The sequence below is a fragment of the Agelaius tricolor genome, unplaced genomic scaffold, assembly GCF_023055355.1.
Source record: "Agelaius tricolor isolate 1412-34295 unplaced genomic scaffold, bAgeTri1.0.p SCAF_9, whole genome shotgun sequence".
NCBI classification, from domain to species: domain Eukaryota; kingdom Metazoa; phylum Chordata; class Aves; order Passeriformes; family Icteridae; genus Agelaius; species Agelaius tricolor.
The window spans coordinates 21295326-21315846 of record NW_027269269.1 but is presented as its reverse complement, the minus strand read 5'-3'; the positions used below and the strand labels follow the sequence as shown (position 1 = coordinate 21315846).

Sequence of the window (20521 nt, the reverse complement as noted above, 5' to 3'; positions counted from 1 at the left end):
CATGTTCAGAGCCATCAGGGATTGGCTCTGCTGGATATGGTGGAAGCTTCCAGCAGCTTCTCACAGAACCTGGCCCTCTAACTACCAAAAACCAGGCCATGCAAAACCACACACAAGGGAATACAGCAGTTTATTGATCTAGGGCAGTTCCTAGTGCAGTTCCCACCCGGGCCCAAGGAGAATTCAGCTTGAGGTGCTCTTAGCAGCAGCACAAGATGGAATGAGCTGTTGTTCATGTGCACTTCCAGACCTCACAAATCTGACAGAGTGACAAACAAGGCAGCAAAACCTAGTCAAATGTATTTGAAAAGGCTGGGAACAAACTGTCTATCAGTATCAGTTAAGCCAGAGCCTACCAGCCAGGCTCTTCCCCACAGGAAATCACAGCAAATGTATATACCAGAGGAAAATCTTCAGCATGTTTAAGAGATGACCAGTGACAGCACAGCAGGAGTCTACTTGTCACTTTATGCTCCCCCTCTTCCTGTGCTCACTGAGGAACCAAGGCAGGAGATTATTAATAGAGTCAGTGACCACAAAGCGTACACAGCAGGCAATGAGAATCCTGCTGGGAATCCTGTACTCAGCACGTCCTCTCTTGGAAATGCCCATGACGCATCAGATGGACTCAGAGCCTTGCAAACATCTTCAACACCATCTTTCAGGAGATGTGAGTGACAGGAACACTCTGGAAAATCACTGTTGGCTGGGGAGAAGTGCTGGCTGGGGAGAACTGCTGATTGTTGAATATGGGAAGTAAAACTGATGCATTAGGAGGTTAAGATGACTGAGGAAGACAAAGGCAAGGGTATCTTGGCTAAATAAGTGTGTAACCAATAGAATCATAGACTCACGGAATGGTTTGGGTGGGAAGGTGCCTTTAAGGATCCTCTAGTCCATGGACAGGAATACCTTTCACTAAATCATGTTGCTCAGTGCCTCATTTAACATTGTCTTGAATACTTCCAAGGAAAGAGCATCCACAGCTTCTCTGGGCAACGTATTCCAGTGTGCCACCTCCTCACAGTAAAGAATTTCTTACTAATATCTAAACCTACCCTCTTTCAGTTTAAAGCCATTACCTTGTGCCATCATTGCATGTCCTTTTAAAAAGTCCTTCTTCAGCTTTCTTGTAATCCCTTTAGGTACTGGAAATTGCTGTAAGGTCTCCCCAAAGCTGCCATTTCTCCAGGATGAACAGCCCCAGCTGCCTTGGCTTATTTTCATGGTGGAGGTGCTCCAACACTCTGACCATCTTCATGGCCTTCTTTGGACTCTCTCCAACAGGTCCATGTTCTTCTTATGTTGGGGGTCCCAGAGCTGGCTGCAGCACTCCACTCCAGGTGGGGTTTCACCAGAGTGGAACAGAGGGGCAGAATCTCCCTCGCCCTGCTGGCCATGCTGCTTGTCATGCAGCCCAGGACACATTTGGCTTTCTGGGCTGTGAGTGCTCACTGCCAACTCACATTGAGCTTCTTGTCAGCCAGTGCCCCCAAGTCCTTCCCTGCACGGCTGCTCTCAGTCCATTTTTTGCCCAGCCTGTGTTTGTGCTTGGGATTGTCCCAGCTCGCAGGCTGATGTTGCGCTTGGCCTTGTTGAACTTCATGAGGTTCACATAGGGTCACCACTCCAGCCTGGCAAGACTCCTCTGGATAGCATCCCTTCCCTCCAACATCTTGACAGCACTGCAGATCTGGTGTTACCGGCCAACTGACTGAGGGTGCACCCAATCCCACTATCCATGTTGCCAACAAAAATGTTAAACAGTCCAGTCCCAATACCAGCCCCTGAAGAACACTGCTCATCACTGGTCTCTATTTGGACATTTAGTCATTGACCCCAACTCTTTGAGTGTGACCATCCAGCCAGATCCTTATCCATTGGAGCAGTCCATCCACCAAATTCATGTCTCCTCAGTTTAGAGATAAGGATGTCATGCTGTACAGCTTCAAATGCTTTCCATAAGCAAAGTAGATAATGTCAAACACTTTTCCCCATCCACCAATGCTGCAACCCTGTTGTAGATATATTTTTTTGTTGATGCAGACATATTTTTTGTTGATATAGACATATTTTTTGTAGATATAGACATATTTATTTATAAACATAGCATTTTCATTTTACTCTGGAAATAGCTTACCATAAAAGGGATAACTTTAAGGTGAACAATCTACAGATAGTACAAGGCACATTCACCTTTATTTAATACTGAAAATTCCTTACCTCACAAATTTTCCCAGCCCCTGTTTCATGCTGGTCTAATCATCCATAATACACTTTCCATAGCTTGTTGAAATAAATACATTGTATTTTCAGCAGGCAGTTTTCTGGTGTGGCAGGTGAGCCTTTCCAAATCCTTGAAATCCCACTTTTTAAAACAAGAAAAGTGGGAAAGCGGCTCTCCTTGCAGAGCCTGGGGAGTTGCAGGACAGGGCACACCAGATGGGATCCAGGTAGGACCCCCACTGGTACAGACATTTGGCTGGAGGAGGTTCTGCTTCTCTAGTGCTGCTTGCTTTAATATCTCCTCATGTTACAACAACCAAGTAGTTGTCAGTACTACTTCATCTGGTCAGTTGTCAGTACTACTTCATCTGGTCATGTCTGGATCCCTTGGAAAATTTGCTTAGGTCAAGCCTGAAAATAGCAGGCAGCTTAGCAGAGTCTGAACATTTAGGGGTTGAATGATTTTAAAGATCCCTTTCAACTCAAACCATTCTGTGATTCTATAAGCCAGGGTGGGGAAAAAGATACTTCAGGGTTGCTTGAGCTCTGCTGCCATCCTCTGGAGAGGGACAGGGTGCAGCTCTAGTGAGCTGACCCTAAATGGGCTTCCTCTCTATGGCTGGGTGGGTTTGCTGCTAGTAACAAAACCTGGCCTTAATTTGGGCCATGAGGAGGGAAAGGGACACTGTAGTATGGTGGCTGTGACTGGAAAGATGTGGGCAGCAAAGCTGCGACCAGTGTGCCTGAGGAGCTGTTTGCCATCATGTAGCAGCCTTGTGCCTTTGGCCTGGGGCAGCAGTGCCAGCAGCAAGAGGGTTTTAGAGAAAGAGGAAAGACTTTAAAGCTAGAAACTCCTTTCATTCAAAGTCCTTGTAAGAGAAATTAAAATGCAAACCGAACACATCAAGAATATAGTTATATGCATGGTTGATGTAACTAATCCTTAGCTGGACTATTACTTGCAGAATATAGTGGCCATTATGAGATGATTGTGGTCACTACAGCCTGAATATCTGCTTCCTAGAAAAATTAATTATAGCAACCACTAACATCATGATTTTTTTTTTTTTTTTTTTTTTTTTTTTTTTTTTTTTTACTGTGCTCCTGGATAGCCTAAAAAGAATAGAAAGGAGAGGGTCTTTATCAGTTGGAATTTTTTTTATCCATCCTTGCAGTATTTGAAGAAAACTGCTATACTTGCCTGGAATTTAATCAGAACACTCTATTGCACTGTCATTACAATTAACAAGTTGTCAAGGACTGAGACTAAGCAAAGATGACATGGTCTGAACTTCAGTCTACCATTGAACAGGGCTCTCACCTGATAGTGAATGAATATGACAGGAATAGAAAGGATTGCTGATGGAAATAGCTCCCAGTCAAACTGGGAAGGGAAGCACGTTAAGATACCCTCTGTGTGAGAAGCCAGAGCTGTAAGCGCAAGTAAGGGTTCATTTATTATTTATCAGTTGTTCATGCATATCCATGTCATTGAGTGGGTGGTGCATTGTTCAGAAATTCTGCATCAAGTGGGACTATCCTCAATACCACATCAGGTCACTGTGACTTTATCTGGCCAAGTGCTGAAAATATTGATATAGAAGTCACCATCTCACACCTGGTCCAGTGCTGCACTGACTCCTAGTGAAAAAGTTCCTCTCAATGCCATGTCCAAACCTCCTAAATCACAGTTTGTGTCAGGACAGTTATGAAGATGGATGAAGAGGTGCAAAGACCAAAAGGGTGAGATGGTTGAGTGACAATGAATATGTACTGAGGTTATGGTGAGCACGTTGGTGGAAGCCTGTGTGTAAGCACTGACTTTGTGTCAGTGGATTGTCCACATGACAGTAATGCATTATTTTTGTTAAGGATTTTCTACAGTACTAATGACTAAGAAGATGTAGCTTTTTGGCTCCATCTAAGGGAGGTACAAAGTATAAAAAAGCTATCTCCTTCAGCAACTCAGGGAGACAGGAGTCTCCTGAGTTTTTTCATGTTCCTAACTGATGTAATTGTGCTCTAAACACAAGGGGATGAGATCAGGAAAGTCAAGGCACAGCTGGAACTTAATTTAGAAAGAATAATAATAAGGACTTTCATAAGTACATTGACCAGAAAAGGAAGATTAAACAAAATGTCATATCCCACTGACCCCACCCCCAAATAAATAAGACAGGGGAAATCATGACAACTGATATGGAGAAGGCTGAGGTACTGAACAATTTTTTTTTTTTTTTTTTGCTGCAGCTCCCTCTTCCCACATCTCCAAAGCCTCTGAAACTCAGGACAGGTACTGGGGGAATGAAGTCTCTCCCATCATCAGAAAAGACCAGGGTAAAGACCAACTGAGGGACCTGAAAGTGGCATGGCTGAGAAGGAGTTGGGAATACTGGTAGATGAAAGGCTGGTCATGAGTTGACAGTGAGCACTTGCAGCCCAGAAAGCCAACTGTGTCCTGGGCTGCATCCAAAGCAGTAAGGCCAGCAGGTCATGGGGGTGGCTCTGCCCCTCTACTTGGCTCAAGAGAGACTCCACATGGAGTTCTGTGTCCAGCTCTGGAGTCCAGCACAGGAAAAATAGGGACCTGTTACAACAAGTCCAGAGGAGGGCCACAAAAGTAGTCAGAGGTCTGGAACATTTCTGCTATGAAGAAAATCTGAGGGACTTGTGGTGGTTCTGCCTGGAGGAGCAAAGACTCTGGAGAGATTTTATTGGGACCTTTTAATAGATGAAAAGGGTTTATAAGAAAGATAGAAAGATACATTTTTACCATGAACCTGTAGTGTAAGGATAAAGGGCAGTGGTTTTACACAGACAGAGAATACATTTAGATGGGATATATAGAAGACATAAGATATCTTTTACAATGGAGGTAGTGAAGCATGGGACCAGGTTGCCCAGAGAAGTTGTGGATGCCCCATCCCTGGGAGTGCTGAAGCCCATGTTGATTGGAGCTTTGAGCAACCTGCTCTAGTGGAAGATGTCCCTGCCTATGGCAGAGGGCTGGAACTAAATGATCTTTAAACCTCCTTTCCAACCCAAACTAAAGGGTAAAAATATATCAAGAAGAAGGACAGAAAGTAAGAGGAAAGAACAGTAAAATTACACAGGCTCTTTTTTCTGTAGGGAAAGCCCCAGTTCCAGAGTTCTATTTTGACCAAGTCACTTTTTGAGTGCCATGTGTAGGGATAGCTCAGGATGAGCAGAGTTCAGCCCCAGGAGCTCCTCCTGCTCAGCTGCTGGAGCCCAGGCTGCAGGCTCTCTGTCCAGGGCTGCTTTTCCCAGTGCCACTGGCCAGGCTGCAGGGGCAGCCCGTGCTGGGCTCGGCTGTGTGACCCAGGGACAGGTACTGGGCACGGAAAGGACACGGCCACGGCACCGGCTGGCACACACCAGGGGCTGCCCTCAGCCACCCACAGCTGACACCACCAGCACTCCCATAAAACAAGGAGAGACAGCCAAGTTCCTCATCTGAATGCAATGCAGGGACATCAAGGACAGTGTATATGTATTCTGCAGTGGTGGCTGAGATACTTTCCAGTTCTATTGCCATCCTCAGTTTGTCTTTAAATTTTACTGGGGATAAAAAGCTGGTGTTTGCAGTTTTAAGTAAAATATTCTTTCAAAGCCATTCCTGGACTGAAGGAAATCTCAGAAAACTTCAGCGCAACAGAGGAGACTGTTACTGGGTAGAGATGTAAATGCTGGCCTAATGTTGACCGTACATCAAACATCACAGACACAGCTGACTACAAGGAAGTATTTCTGTTTTTGTCTTATAATCTGAATTTTCAGACTTATGTTTTCTTCTTCAGTGTACTGGAAAGTGCTTTTATCCCATTTATCTGCCTGGATATCAGCACACTGTCCAGACAATTGACCTTCCACCGCAACAGGGTTTTCAAAATTAATGTTTTTCCACAATTTCTTTCCTCCTCTAAAGAAATACTCCATGAGACAAGTATCAGGCTCCCACTTTTGACTAGGGCCTAATGTTGTGGGACTATGAAAAATCTTTATCACCAGTGACTTCAGTCTTTTCAGGGTGGCCTTGTGCTCTTTTTACTTTCCTGGCATGTGTAACTAATTGACCAGCAGAGCTATATTCTCCATCTTGCATCCCACCTGCCATGCAGCATTTCCATTGCTCCACAGTCTTCAATTTTTGTGCACAAAAAGGATATCATTATGTCTAATATGAATGCCTGAAAAGAAAAATCTGTAGGAAGGTTGTTGTCTGGGAAAGCAACTGTGCTTCTGGGAATAGTCATAGAGCTTCCAAAATGAGATTTGTGGTTCTCCAAGCTGTAGTAATGATTTCAGAAAATATGGATATTTTTTCTCCATCTTGTGTAAAATCTGGGTAAAACCTTAGTTTGGAGCATCTTGAAAAAACGTTTAATTGTTAGACACAACAATATGCATTATTTAATTCCAATTAAGTTGTTCTTCTGATTTTAGTGTCCAGTGGTATTGTTGAGAAACACATATCAAGATTCCTATCTCAGTGAGCTACCTTATGCAATATTAATATTGTTCCAAATTTTGGGCAGCAAAAGGCACCTCTTCTCATCAATGTCTAGAACAAATCAAATCAGTTTTTAAGAACATGTGAATATTGAAGAGTTTCATCGGATATTTCCAGCTGGCATTTAAAATGATGAATTTTCATATCTGCAGCCCATTTGAGCTGTCTGCTGTGGTACTCTGAAGATGCAACCTCTGTGAAGTTACATCTAGTAACCTCTGTGAAGCTACTCTACCTTTATGCTGTGCTAAGAGGCTGTTTCCAACATTCTCTTGATGCACTGATCTTGTTTTTCCTCCTTCCTGTCCTGTTTCCCTTTGACACCCTACTTCCAGTCCCAAATACAGGAGGTTTATTACAGCTCCATTAAACCAACAGTAATGGTCAGTGGCTGTAAATCACATATCAGGGGATTCTGATTGGAAATTCAGAAAAACTTTCACCAACAGGCAGCCCAGCAGTGGAACTGACATGTAGAGGGGTGAAGGAGTCTCCAGCCTTGGAGGCTCCCAGTAAGAAAAATCCATCATGATGGGATGCAGTGTTAGTGATACTCAGGCTCTGAGCAGGACGCTGGGTGTTCCAGGCTGGTTTCTTATGTTTCTGTGACTCAGTGAAGACCTTTTGTAGCACTGGAGAATGTTATGGAATCACATCCACTTGATGCAGTTTCATCATTACTTTTCCCATTCATCAGCCTGAAAGAACTGCACAGTACTTAGCTTGGTTTGTTGCTCAGGCTGTCACAAGGTCTTCAGCCTGTGTTCCCTAATCAGGGAAAATTAGGTTTTGCTAATAAAAGAAAGTAGCTAAAACTGAATATGGAGGAAGCTCTTCTCAGTGTCTGAATATAAAGGAAAAGGCATAAATATGCAGATCAGCTAGCATGTGCTCTAACAAGCAGCTTATTTCAGAATAAAAGCCTTTGCACCAAATAGATCCACGAGACTGGAAATCATTAGGGGCACCAGAGGTAGCAGGTTTTAGATCAGCCATCCAAGACCTACATCTGTTGCACTGGTCAAACAACATGTAAATATGAGTGTGGTCTCTTGATAACTCTAGGTGTGCCCACAGTTCCACAGCCCAGGACAGGGTTCAGGACTCTGACACCTAAAGGGCATTTGCCAGCAGTAAAATGCAAGGTGCCACACTAGAATAGAATAGAATAGAATAGAATAGAATAGAATAGAATAGAATAGAATAGAATAGATCCTGAGTTGGAAGGGACCCCACAAGGATCAAGTGCAACTTCTGGGATTTCCAGAGACCTTGGCCAAACATGAGTCCTCTCTTACTGCCATATCTTCACTGAGATTCACAGAAGTAGGTAAGGGCCTAAGCTTTTTGTCCTTTGTGACCTACTGTCCTCTTCTTTCTCCTGTTCCTCCAAGCAGCTCATGATTCTGGTGTGCCATGTGATGTCTCCTTTCAGATAAAGGCTATGGTCACCCAAGAAGCACAATGAAAAAATTAAATATATGACATATCTATGGACAGGGATCCCTGTAGGCTAAGTCTCTCCCCCATCTCTGGCAGGTCCTCATGCAGAAAAGCTTTTTGAAGTCTTTCTCTCTTGCATCCACTTGTCTTGAAACTATTTTCTGTAATTCTGTGCTCCTGGACATCTGGACTAGTAACATTTTACTGCATCTCATCCTGTATTCTGCAGTGGTGATGCAATGCCGGGCTTTGTACCAAGAATAGTTTGCTGAATTCTCACTTAGAATTGTTGTCTTGCTGAGTTGTTTCAGCATATGCTCTTATGTTATGTAAGAATTTAGAGATGTTGTGAACACAAGAAAAAAATAATAGAAGTAGATAATAAGTACATCATTGTGTGAGACAATCAATGGAAATGATGCTAAAGAATGCTGAAGGCAACAGCTGGATGGCTCTTTGACTGAGCACCTGCTCCCCTGCCATCCAGTCCAGCAAGCTGCTGTATATGTTTTCTAAAACATAGATTCTTCCACAATTAGGGACAGATTGCTCTTTTCTTTCACCTCCACTGACTTTCTTGAAACACAGCTTGAAACAAACTTGAGAGTTCAGTGCTAGAATGGATCCTACATCCCATCTGCAGTCTCTGACCACACATATTGACTGTCTACCACAGTTCTTCTGTTGAAACAAGCTCCAGTTCACCCGGAGTTTGTATATTCAATCTGGGATGATGGTTTCCAGAGTTTATTTTCTGAAATAAGCTTCTTCAGAAAAGCATGTTGGCTTAATAGTTATTTACCTCACTACTCTGAAAATGAGCTTTGGGTTTCTAAGTGACACAGATGAAAAATGTTACTCTAGATGACCAAACATGAGATGGGAGGAGGAGGATGAAATGAGTAGTAGCTGAGTACACTGGGGATGAAGTGTGTGCAGCATCAGCTTGGGATGATGTCTCCTGTGGAGAACTTCATAAGACAATGAGTTCTTCTGGCTTTTCTCTCAATGGCTGTAGTTGCATCAGAACAAATTAAGCAAAACCAAATTATGTCCCCAGGTGGAGTGTCTCAGTCACTGCCATCCCAAGGAAGAGCTCAGGTGAGACAATGCCTCATTTACCACTGCACAGGGAACAATAAATACATGATTTTTGGAAGACAACACCAGTGATTCTCAGCAAGGCCCCAGAGTGCTATCATCCCTGCCCCAGGAAGGGCTGAACACTGCTGAGGTCCTTCAGAGACCATGAGAGTTGCAGCTATTCTGTTTCTTTCCATATGAGCCCTTCAGGCTGAAGGTAGTTAAAATCCAAACTTTTAATTGGATCCACAGAGACATCCACAAAGTTGTCCAAATGAATCTGAAAATAACTTCAGATACAAGAAGAAAACTTAGACTTGTCTTCAGAATATCAGTCTTTCCTACTATCCTAACCTTCTTTCTTGTCTTAACTACTAGAGTTCTAGTTAATCTTTTCCAGGACCTGTAGCCCTCATTTTCAGTCTGTCTTTTTCATTTTCACTTGCTGTTCTCAGGTAAAATATTTTCATCCTTTTATTCATGAATCCCTATTTTAGATTTGTCCTTTCTCTCTCTAGTTCTAAATGAGCTTTCTTCTGGTTACTCCATTTTATTCCAAATGGGAAAAGCTTGCATGTTTATGATACTATTAACTGATCTGTACAAACTTTTTTTAGCAGAGACACAGGACAATGCCTTTGGCTGGGTTAGACTATGAGTAAGTACAACCAGGTGAAAGAAATGCCCCACCCTTAAATCATGAGGAGTATTTAGCTGCCAGGTTGCCTGCCCTTTTTTTGCAAAACTCTGTTTTGGTTGGTTTATGGTTCAGCATCTTTCCCAGACTGAGTTCCCAGGCACGGTTTATCAAGCCAAACAACAGAAACTCGAGGAGGGCAGCGTGATGATTTTTCTCACCAAGGCAAACTGATGCCAGCCATCCTGCTGTTCCCACCCCAGCCAGTTTCAGTTCCTGGTTTCCAGAAAGCTCTGAACATTGTGGGAATAAGGATACACTGCTCCTCCTAAAGGCTATGCCCAGTTGTTTCAGTGTCTTGCCTCTGTGGGAGACAACATTTCTTGACTCCTGTTTACTACAGAATGGGGATCCCATACCTGTTAGAAAATATCTGTCAGGATGTTGTAATTTTCAGCCCTTGGCCCTGCTATGTTATGATCATAATCAGCCATACTGGATCCAAAAATGCACTTTCTCAAAAGATATTGGCATTTATTTTTATATTGCCACTCTTAACATTTTCATTTGAGTGAATCTTACATTTCATCAACCACCAAAACCAATTCAAGCAATCCACCTTAAAACTGCCTTAAGTTCTCTAATCAGATAAGTCACCGTAACGTTTCTGAATAACACAGTAGCTTCTGCTACTGAACATTCCTGCAGCAGAACATCAGTTGTGAAAAATCAGTGCAGCTATGACAGCCAAAATCTTTGCTTTCTACAGCGCTAAGACATCCCCAGAGGATCAATATCAGTGTGCTTTTGCATACAAAGATGTGCAATCTTTCTTATCCTCTTTATTCGCTTTTACCACTGGCTAGGTAGGTCGTGTTGCTTGAACATTGCTTGCAGCCTGCTGCAGAACTTTGTGTCCTCTGGGCTGAGAGCACCATTTCCCTGGCCATGGCTGGGACCGGCTGTCCCTCTCCTCCAGGTTTCCTGGTACCTCTCTCAGTTGTTTCCATTTTGCCCAGATTGCTCCACATTACACTGAGCTTCCCAGTTTCTCTTGCTTTCTTTGGAGAAGGCTGGCGATTCATGGGTGTGGAGAGGCAAGCCCAGTACTGGCCCTTTTTCTGAAGACCAAGGGGAATATCCTCTGAAGTATGTTGCAATTGCTGATAGAAGCTGATACCATGTGATTCACTAACCGTAGCTGGATTCCAAGAAACCCTTTATACAAATTCGAGCTAAGGCAGGCCAGTCCCAAAGCCTTGCAGGCACGTACTGAAAAAAAATCACACAGTCAAGAGTGCGGGGGAGGAGAGCAGGGCTGAACTCTGCAGCAAGGCAGAAAGTACAGCTCTGTTACATGCTGCAGACTCAAGACATGCAAACACTAATGCCAACGTGCAGCTTTTAATAATCTGTTATGAATTTGGCTGTAAGCTGATGCAATGGAAGTGCTGGGAACCTGAAAGGTGTGGGCTAGAGGAGGAAGTACAGAGTCGCTTTGACATGCATATTCTCATCCTCTGCTGCTTGTTGTTTGTCTGGTTGCTGTGTGTTCTGGCACTGGGCTGCACTGCTCACTCCAGCTAGCACTCCCCTCTTGGGGAGCCGTGTTTTGGAGGTAAGGTGTGGGAGTGTGTTGAAACGTTGCGGGGAGGTGTAAGTTGCATGTTAATAAATGATGGCTTATCTGCACACACACAGACTGAAACAGTAATTTGCCTGATTTATTTCAGTGTAAGGCTGGGCACTATGGTAAAAAAAAATTAGTGCATATAACTGCTGACTGTGTGGTATTGGTTACTGGGTACGTGCTGACTCACCTCAGTTCACCTCCAGTCCAGCAGGAGGAAAGGACCATCTGAAGATGAGAAAGCTGGAATAGACTTGTCAAAGTAGTTCCTAATAATTATTTTTGCATTGTTACTGAGGCAGCAGATTTTCTCCTGCAGTTTGGGTCAGAGAAGAGAACAAAGTAAGAAATAGCACCAGAGCCCCTGAATTTTATCTTGTAACACAAAGATAAACTCTACATGAGTTAATCAGCTGGTGTCCTGAAATTCTAACAGAGTTTACTAGAGGGAGCAGTTTTACTCTCCAAAGCATTTGACTAAAGTAGACTTCATGTAAAGATTTCCTTCCATTTATAATCCACCCAACTTGCCAGGTGTAATTAGAAAATAACCAGCACCTCGATTTTGCTCCTCTTACAGCTGCACAGACAATATGTCACCAAGAGAGGCTTCAGGGTTGCTGTTTTGTTCAGTATTGTACAACACTACCTAGAATTCAAGACAGATTCAGAATTCAGTTTTGTAAATGCTCTAAAAACATTCTGTGTGCTGAATTATTTGCAGAATCTTAAACAATAAGAAGTGTAAGGAAAGGAGTTGAAATTAAAAAAAAATAAATTTGAAAGTTAAGGAAGTGACTCGAGAAACTAAAGAGGATAGACCTCACTGTCGTAGCTGTAATTCCAAGAAGTTAAATGAAAAAATAAAATAGAGTAAAAATACTTAAATACAACTTTGCCAGTATTCCAGAGGTAGCTACAAGTGTGACAGATAAAGAGGCATAATCACTTTCCTTCACCTGCTGGACACATTCTTACTATTGCAGCCCAATTAGTGGTTGGTCTTTGTTGCCTCTTCCTGGCTCCTGTTTCTTGCTGTCCACTGGAAGCCCGGGTTCTTTTTCCAGCACAATTAGTCAGAGACTGGACCGATGCATGAGGCAGTTTTGTTCCAAAATTATTATGCCACATAGATAAAATATGAGACAAGAACATTTGAAAGGGTTCCTTCTAAACCAGGTCCTGTGAAAGTCTTGAGGTAGTATATTTACATGTTTCTACCGAGCAGATCCATTTTAGCAGTCAAAAATCTTGACTTTGCTTCTCTTTTCTACTCACATAAAGCTACAGATCTCTTTCATTATCTCAGTGTAAGTGGCCAGGAATGAATGTAACCATGGCAATAAAAATAAATTGGGCTCAAATAATCTCAGACCTATCAATTGCTGAATGGCGATTTGATCTGAGCCAGTAAGAAGTAATGGGCCACCTGAACTGGTGAAAACTCCACACACAGGATGTGTTTCAGGTCTTTATATCTGTTTTGCTTTGCCTCTAAGTGTTAGTTTGGTTTAAACTTACTTAAAGACCCATAGCTTTATTTTTATTTAAGAAGAGCAGCAATGCATTTTGTTACTTAAAATGTTGCCATGCCAGGTACAAAGCAGCCCCATCAATAATCAGCTACTTTCAATGGCTTCAGTGAAGAGAACAAGCAAGGAGGGCGCTGCAGCTCTGCCATCCTCTGAAGATGCAATTACATCCTACTGCTCATTTACAGAAAACCTGCAACCCCCCCTTTCTTGGGAGGAATGGAACTGCCTGCCCTGGGTGCAGGGAGGAGGCAGCAGGAACAGGACAGAATTCTGTGTCATATGGCATATAAGGAGCTGGGTCCTGCAGAGAAGAGAGGATGGCCAGGAGATGCTGAAAGAAAACATTGGCTCTAGGGGCACCCACAGCCAGAGGGAGCCCAGACTGGGCAAGAAACAGAATCTCAGCCCAGACTGAACAGCACACATCATCAAGAGAAAGAAGTGTCTATTTTCTTACCTTTTAACCCAGAGAAGGTATGTTGCCACTGAAGCAAACAGCTCCAAATGAAAGGAAGGGAAACCCCTGTTTCTTCCCCACTTTTTAACCCTGTTATGTTTAGTAGAATCCTCTTAAAGTCTCAGCACTTGGAGTGAGGAGAGCCCCAGCTGGTCCTCAGTGACTCAATCCACAGCCATGTACCAACCCATTACTCCTGTTTTCAGTGAATACCTTCTACTTGCATAGAGCATGAAAGATTTACAGCCAGACTGCTTAGAACTGCTTTTGGAGAGGTCTTGCAGCAGTAAAACGTAGATGTAGGAGATAACTATGGGTTTATAACTGCTGGAAACTATGTCCAGCAGTAGTATTTTTACTTGCTTTTGCAGGATTGTTGCTCTATGTTATCTAAAGTGCTCCTTCTTGGTCTTCACTGACTGTCCATTATGTTTTAGTCTTGGAGTTTATGGTAGTTTCTTCCTAGTTTGTTAATTTGCTGACTTATGTTCTGAGGCAGACTGATTAAATTCCTATTTTTGCACCTGAAGTAATATAATTGTGGGAATTTTCATGTTTACCTGAGTTCCCAGATGTTTTGAATGCTGCTGAGATACTGAATCACAAGGAAACCTTGGGGCAAAAAAAAAAAAAAGGCAAAGGTCTGTAGGCTTTAAGCAGATTCACCTCCTCAATTGTACTGATTATTTTTTCTGGAGTTCTTTTACATCTATTTCCAGGAAAATCTCATCCCCGCTAATAGCTTTTCCACCAATTTCACATTCCTTCTATTAGTCTTTGATGATATTTCATGTAGTTTTCCAGTTTGTTTTACACTTAAATATTGCTGAGATTTTTATATAAGCAGAAGTCTTCAAGGAATCTCTGATTTTATTTCTGTTTTATGGAAAAGTGTAGAAAGAGTTGAAATTATTTCTTGTAGTTAATACTGTATTGATGAACATATGAACAATGAACTCTGTTCAACCATGACCAGTATATATACTTTATTTTTGTTCGTCTCTCTACCTTCTTATCTTTCCTAAATTTTCCAGCTTTAATACCTTTGTATCACACCACTTTCCTAGGAAATTTCTGTTCTTCCTGTGAAAAGCAAGATCTCAGTCTCCAAGTCCACGATATTAGCATTGTGTTTTCCTTAAAAAACAGTTACAGAGTATGTATGTTGCCATGGACATCTTTGGTTTTGAGAGTGGAAGTTTGTTTACTTTAACCCTGATGCCACAGGGCTGAGCCAGACATAAAGATGTGGGCAGCCAAAATGTCAGCCCTAACTTCGGAATCCTCACGTCTAATCACTGGAACCCTCTTTCTGTGTGAACCTTATGGCAGACCTACTGTGGAGAAGGGAAAAGCCAGTCAGAGAACTGATTCAAATACCCACTCATGGAGTCAGGCTGTGGCACAGAAGCTCCAGTTCACTGTCTGGTTGTCCTTGCACATCTCTGACACAGATGTAGGGGACTGCAGAAGTGCTGTGAATAGAGAATTAACAGGTCTGCTTGGGAGTAGAGGTGCAATGAACAGCAGCAGCTTCGGTGAGACCTAGGAGCTGATGGTTGTTAACACCCAAACACCTCTGCAGCTTCTTAGGACACACAGATCAGGAGGGAGAGTCCAATGAAGACTCTCGAAAGCAGGACAGCTAAGTCAGACTAATCAGTGCCAACTCCTAAAGGATGCATGTTCAAAACCTGCACATGGTCAAAAATCTCAGAACAACTGAGAAGAAGTGATGAAAACCCAATGATTGACAGTCGTTGTCACCAATGTCATGACAAAGAATCCCAGGCTGATTGTTTGGGCACAAGAACCTTGGTGGTTATGAGAATATGGGTCTGAGAGTATGCTGAGAGTGGCTGAGTGAAATCAGGTTTGAAGTTTGGGGTTTTTATTTTTAAATGAAATTGCCTTCCTCCCCACCCAATAAGCTTTACTACTGCGAAAAACACCAATCACTTGTTTTAAAATTTAAAAAGTTTAATAGTAATGAAATGGTTATAAAAACAGTAATACAATTAGAGTAATAATAATTTGGACAATTTCAATTAGGCTAATATGAGACAATAGATACAAAGAGTTATGGGCCCGAAAAAGGACACTCTTTAACAGAGGATTAACCCTTAAAAACAACAGCCTGTTGCATATTCATACACCTCATACATGATGTATAAATTCCATTCAAACACAGGATTCTGTCTGGTCATCCTCAGCTTCTTTCTGATAATCCTAATGGCACTTTCAAGCCTGAGCAAGGTGGGAAGAAGTTCATTCCCTCTGATAAGATAGCAATAAATTCTTTTTCTCTGAAAGATTTAGGTGTCCTGTGACTGCTATCTTGCTGTGAGTCCTTTCTTTAAAAAAGTATCTTACATTGCATAGTTTCTATTTTAACATTTTGTTATAACCTAAAACTATATTTAGCACACTACTTAAGAGAATTAATACAGTATAACTTTCTAACACAACACATTTTAATATTTGCGAAAAGCCAATCATAAAATACGCATTTTTCACACTAAGCTGGTTCTACAGTACTGCAGCATTATTTCCTATCTGGAATTGATTGCCAGGCATTGAATTCAGCTGTTTCCCTTCTGTTTCCCTCCTGCAGATGACATGCAAAGGCTGCATGGAGAGGGACAATGTGAGCAGTGGCGCAACCATGGAGTTCATCCTGCTCGGCTTCTCTGAGCTGCTCCATCTGCGGGTCCTGCTCTTCTTTACCTTCCTCATTGTTCATTTGATCACACTGGCAGGGAATATGATGATCTTCATAGCGGTGGTGATGGAACCCTCACGTCCTCCCATGCTTTTCTTCCTCGGCCAACTCTCAGCTGTGGAGCTGTGCTACACTTTAGTCATCGTGCCCAAGGCGCTGCTCAGCCTGGCAGTGGGTGGCAGCCCCATCTCCATGCTGGGTTGTGCCGCACAGATGCACTTCTTCGTGGCCCTTGGTGGTGCCGAGTGCTTCCTGCTGGCAGCCATGGCCTATGACCGCTACGTGGCCGTCTGCCAGCCCCTGCGCTACGCGGCCCTCATGGGCGAGGGGCTGTGCCTCCACCTGGCTCTGGCCTGCGCCCTGGGAGCCTTCACTGTGGCCCTGGGCCTGACAGTGGCTGTGTTCCGCCTGCCCTTCTGTCAGCCCTGCTGCATCGACCATTTCTTCTGCGACGTGCCCGCCGTGCTGCGCCTGGCCTGCACGCAGGGCTACGCCGCCGAGCTGGCCCTGCTGGCGGCCTGCGTGCTCCTCCTGCTGCTCCCCTTCCTCCTGATCCTGGCCTCGTACCTCTGCATTGCTGTGGCTTTATTAGGTGTCACCTCCCTTGTGGGAAGGGGCAAGGCCTTTTCCACCTGCATTTCGCACCTGGCCATCACCTTACTGCACTATGGCTGTGCCACCTTCATCTACATTCGTCCCAAGTCCAATTACTCACCGGCCCGGGACAAGGTGGTGTCTCTGGTCTACACCAACGTTACTCCTTTAATGTATCCCCTCATTTACAGCCTGCGGAACAAGGAAATCAGAGGGATCCTCAGGAAAATGCTGAGGAAGAAGAAAATAGGTGAACTGGGATACTATCAGAGTTGTGATGTGTGTGTGTGGTAAATTTTAGTAGCACAAACACATTCTTGTTGGGAAAAAGCCCCATAACCAGATCACCATAGGCTTCACTTAGGCAAATATCCAGGCAGAATTCTACATGCATCACTACATTTATGAGAAAAAGATATCTCTGCTCAAAAAAATCCCCAACACTTGATCTAAAGGAAAATGCTTTAGTGAGTTGTGAGGATGAAGAGCTTTGATCAATCACTGGTCTCGCTTCTCTGATCACATACATATTCAGGCTTACATTCATAGTCATGCCAGCACAATCAGAAGATCAACACAAAAGTTTTTAAAGCTAATAAACCAATATTAAAGTATTGGTTTTGTTATTTTTCTATCAAGATGACAGTAGAAATTGGGTAATCACTACAAATTTTAGACTGTAAGTTTAGAGGCACAATAAATCTGTAGGGGCTTAAAGGAAGGTTAGAAGAAGAAAGTCCGTGGCTAGAAAGAAGGGTAAAATAGCTGTGGTTTTCTCCAAATTTAGTAGAAGGCTGCACTCTGGCATCCCATGACAAATGGAAAGATTGATAGTGTAAACTCATCTAACCTTGAATTATTCTACATATTGAAAGTTAAAATGCCAACAGTCTAACAAGAGTATGACTTTGCTATGCCTGTTTTGCAGGAAGCAAAGCATATTTCCTTTTATTGGGAGATGCTTTAGGTTTGTACTGTTCCTATGGCAACACAAAGGCTAAGATACTTATTTTATCATGTGACTTTCACCACCAAAGACTGCATCATATAAATATGAACGCCTGGGGAGTGTTGAGATCTGTAATTGTTAAAGTAATAATACTGCTGCCACAGTTACTGCAATTTCTTCAGCAAAACCAGTGAGAGTTACAGCATAGGCTGGATACTGCAGCAGACATAAGAGTCTGAAAGGTGCAAAGCAGTACTATTTTATGAGTTTCCTATGTGTAGGAGGAACAGGATGATTCAGACAAATTAGAGAAGATCAGTTTTGGCCAGGAAGAGGGGGCGAAAGAACCAACTTAATTATTTTATTTAATACTTCCCTTCCCCATGTCTCTTTAAAGGCCATAGAGACCCCATGATTCAGAACCCACCTCTTACATAGAAAATAGTTGAGAAAAAAATTAAAATGTTTGCTTCTGTTCCTCTGTCTAATCCAAAGGAATTTCAGCACCCCAGCTGCCCTCAACTCTCTCGCTGGGCAGATTGAGAGAGCAGAGTGGTATTTGTTTTCTCTGGGCTACAATCATTAAAAATTATGGTAAGTGGATTTGACAAATGTAAGAAATTGGCACTGTAACTAAGGAAGTTAACTTGGAGCCTTCTGACAAAAGAGAAATGTGGAATTTAAAACTGACATTAAAAGCTGTCTTCAAGATCAGAGTCTAGCCTGCCTAAAACATTAACACAGAATATTGGCTCTCAAGTCAATGAATACCTAATTACTCTGTGGGCAAACACTTAGCTGCATTATTTAAAATTATCAAAGTTGCAGAGAACATTTTAATCACCTGCCAGCTCTTCCAAAAAGTGAGAAGGAGAGGGTCTCAATGAGAGAACACTATGTACTAATAGAGAAGTACTTCAGAATTACATTAGAGAAGTACTTGGAATCAAATACTATTAAGTAACTGTAATGAGCACAAGCAGAAGAGGAAGTATCAATTCTAAATCCTGTCAAGTCAAATCAAGCTTTGAAGTCAATCCTGCTGCAAGCAGTTGGCTGGACTTGAGGTGGCCAGAGGTCCTTCCTGAGATTAGCAGGACTTTGCATCAGAGGTTTCTAACCTGCCTTCTGTCCAAATACCTGGCAATAAAACTGAAGGACAGAAAGACACTGAGGTTCATAACGCTGTTCAAAGCCTTGGTAGAGGCCCTCACATATTTCTGGCAGCTGTGGGTGTGAGATAGCAGAGAGATAACTGTGACCTGCTGTGGGAAGATAGCAGGGCTCTCCCCTGAACCAGGATGTTCCTCACAAACCACTGCAGAACAGAGGCACCTGGACAGACCTCTCCTCACCCCAAGGATACAGATGATGCCTTTGGAAGGGATGAAATGACCTAAACAGCAGTCAGGTTAGACTCCCAGCCTGAGATACATGTGGGAAGTACAACAAGCAGTGGAGGCTTTCTGAGAAGACGCTTTCTCTACCCAATGTTCTTGCAGATGAACAGAGTGAGGAGATATCCTAGAGCCCAAGACCATCCTCACCAGTATTCCCACATCCACTAGTCTAAGACTAGCCCTATCAGTATTCCCACACCCATTCACAGCACCCTTTCCCCCCATCCCATGCCAGCTGTGTTGGGCACTGTACAGATACGTAGAGAGTATGAGGTAAGAGCAGCAGCAATGTATCAGAGATATCACACCCATTTCCTTTCTAAAATGTTATCTTTTAATTGACTGGACCTGCCTGAGGTCCCTTTTCCACTCAACAAGTGGCTGTTTCAGTCCTGTTGACTCAGCACACTGTGTGCTGAGAGCTGGAGAGTGCTCAAGTGAAGTAAGGCAGCACCATCCCTGATGTAGGCGTGAGCACAGAATAATAATTTTTAAAAGGTAATTTCTAAGCTATTTTCAGACCTTCATAGGGAACAGCAGGATTCAGCCAGGCAGAGCAGATTTTGACAAATGCACATTCCACCTCCAAACAAAGATGGGCATGGAAAAGATCTTTCCATGGGTGTTGTACTTTTTTGGGTTGGGTAGAGATTCAAGACTCCCCAGTGAATGAGTACAGCTGGATACCTGCATTTCACAAGTAGTCTTGTACATTCTTGAAAGAGGAATGCTTGCATTCCCAAATTTGCTGAGACCTGAGATCTGGCAAACATAGATGTCATGAAGTTTTCCAGTGAAACCAATTAGGACATCACTAAGAATCACTTTATGGTTTACACAGCCATACAAACAGAGTATTCACCCTTGCAATTAATTTCATAAAGGCGGCCCTGAGCAAGCACTGTGTAAAAGCACAGATCTTATCAGTGGTGGAGCACCAGAGCCCAGCCTGTAAGAGTTCAACCTGTAAGATCACATTAGTGATCAGCTGTCCACGTTCTCAAAAATGAAGAGAGTTTGGAGGATGATGGCCCAGATTTGGGCAGCATTCAGGATGCTCAAGGTCCAGCACCTTGAATGGTACATGCCATTGAAAGGTTCCTCCATTTAAGGCGATACTCCAAGGTGGTTCCTTGAGAGCTACTACCAGTACCAGACATACTGGGAGGATACAAGTGAAACCTCCCTTTCAGTATAGAGAGAAACCAGAGAAAAATGCTTTGGTGTTTTTTGTTTGTTTGTTTTTGTTTGGTTGGTGTTTTTTTGTTTCATTATGGGGGGTTTTTTGCACACCATTATGCTTTGCTGGCAAGC

General features: G+C 43.0%; 1 protein-coding gene across 1 annotated transcript; it reads left to right on the top strand.

Moving 5' to 3' along the window:
* The first annotated feature begins 16156 nt into the window (after positions 1-16156).
* LOC139592813 (olfactory receptor 10AC1-like) lies at positions 16157-17152 on the top strand. Its single transcript, XM_071433117.1, has one exon. It carries the CDS (start codon positions 16157-16159, stop codon positions 17150-17152), a length of 996 nt encoding a protein of 331 aa, XP_071289218.1.
* The last annotated feature ends 3369 nt before the right edge of the window (positions 17153-20521 follow it).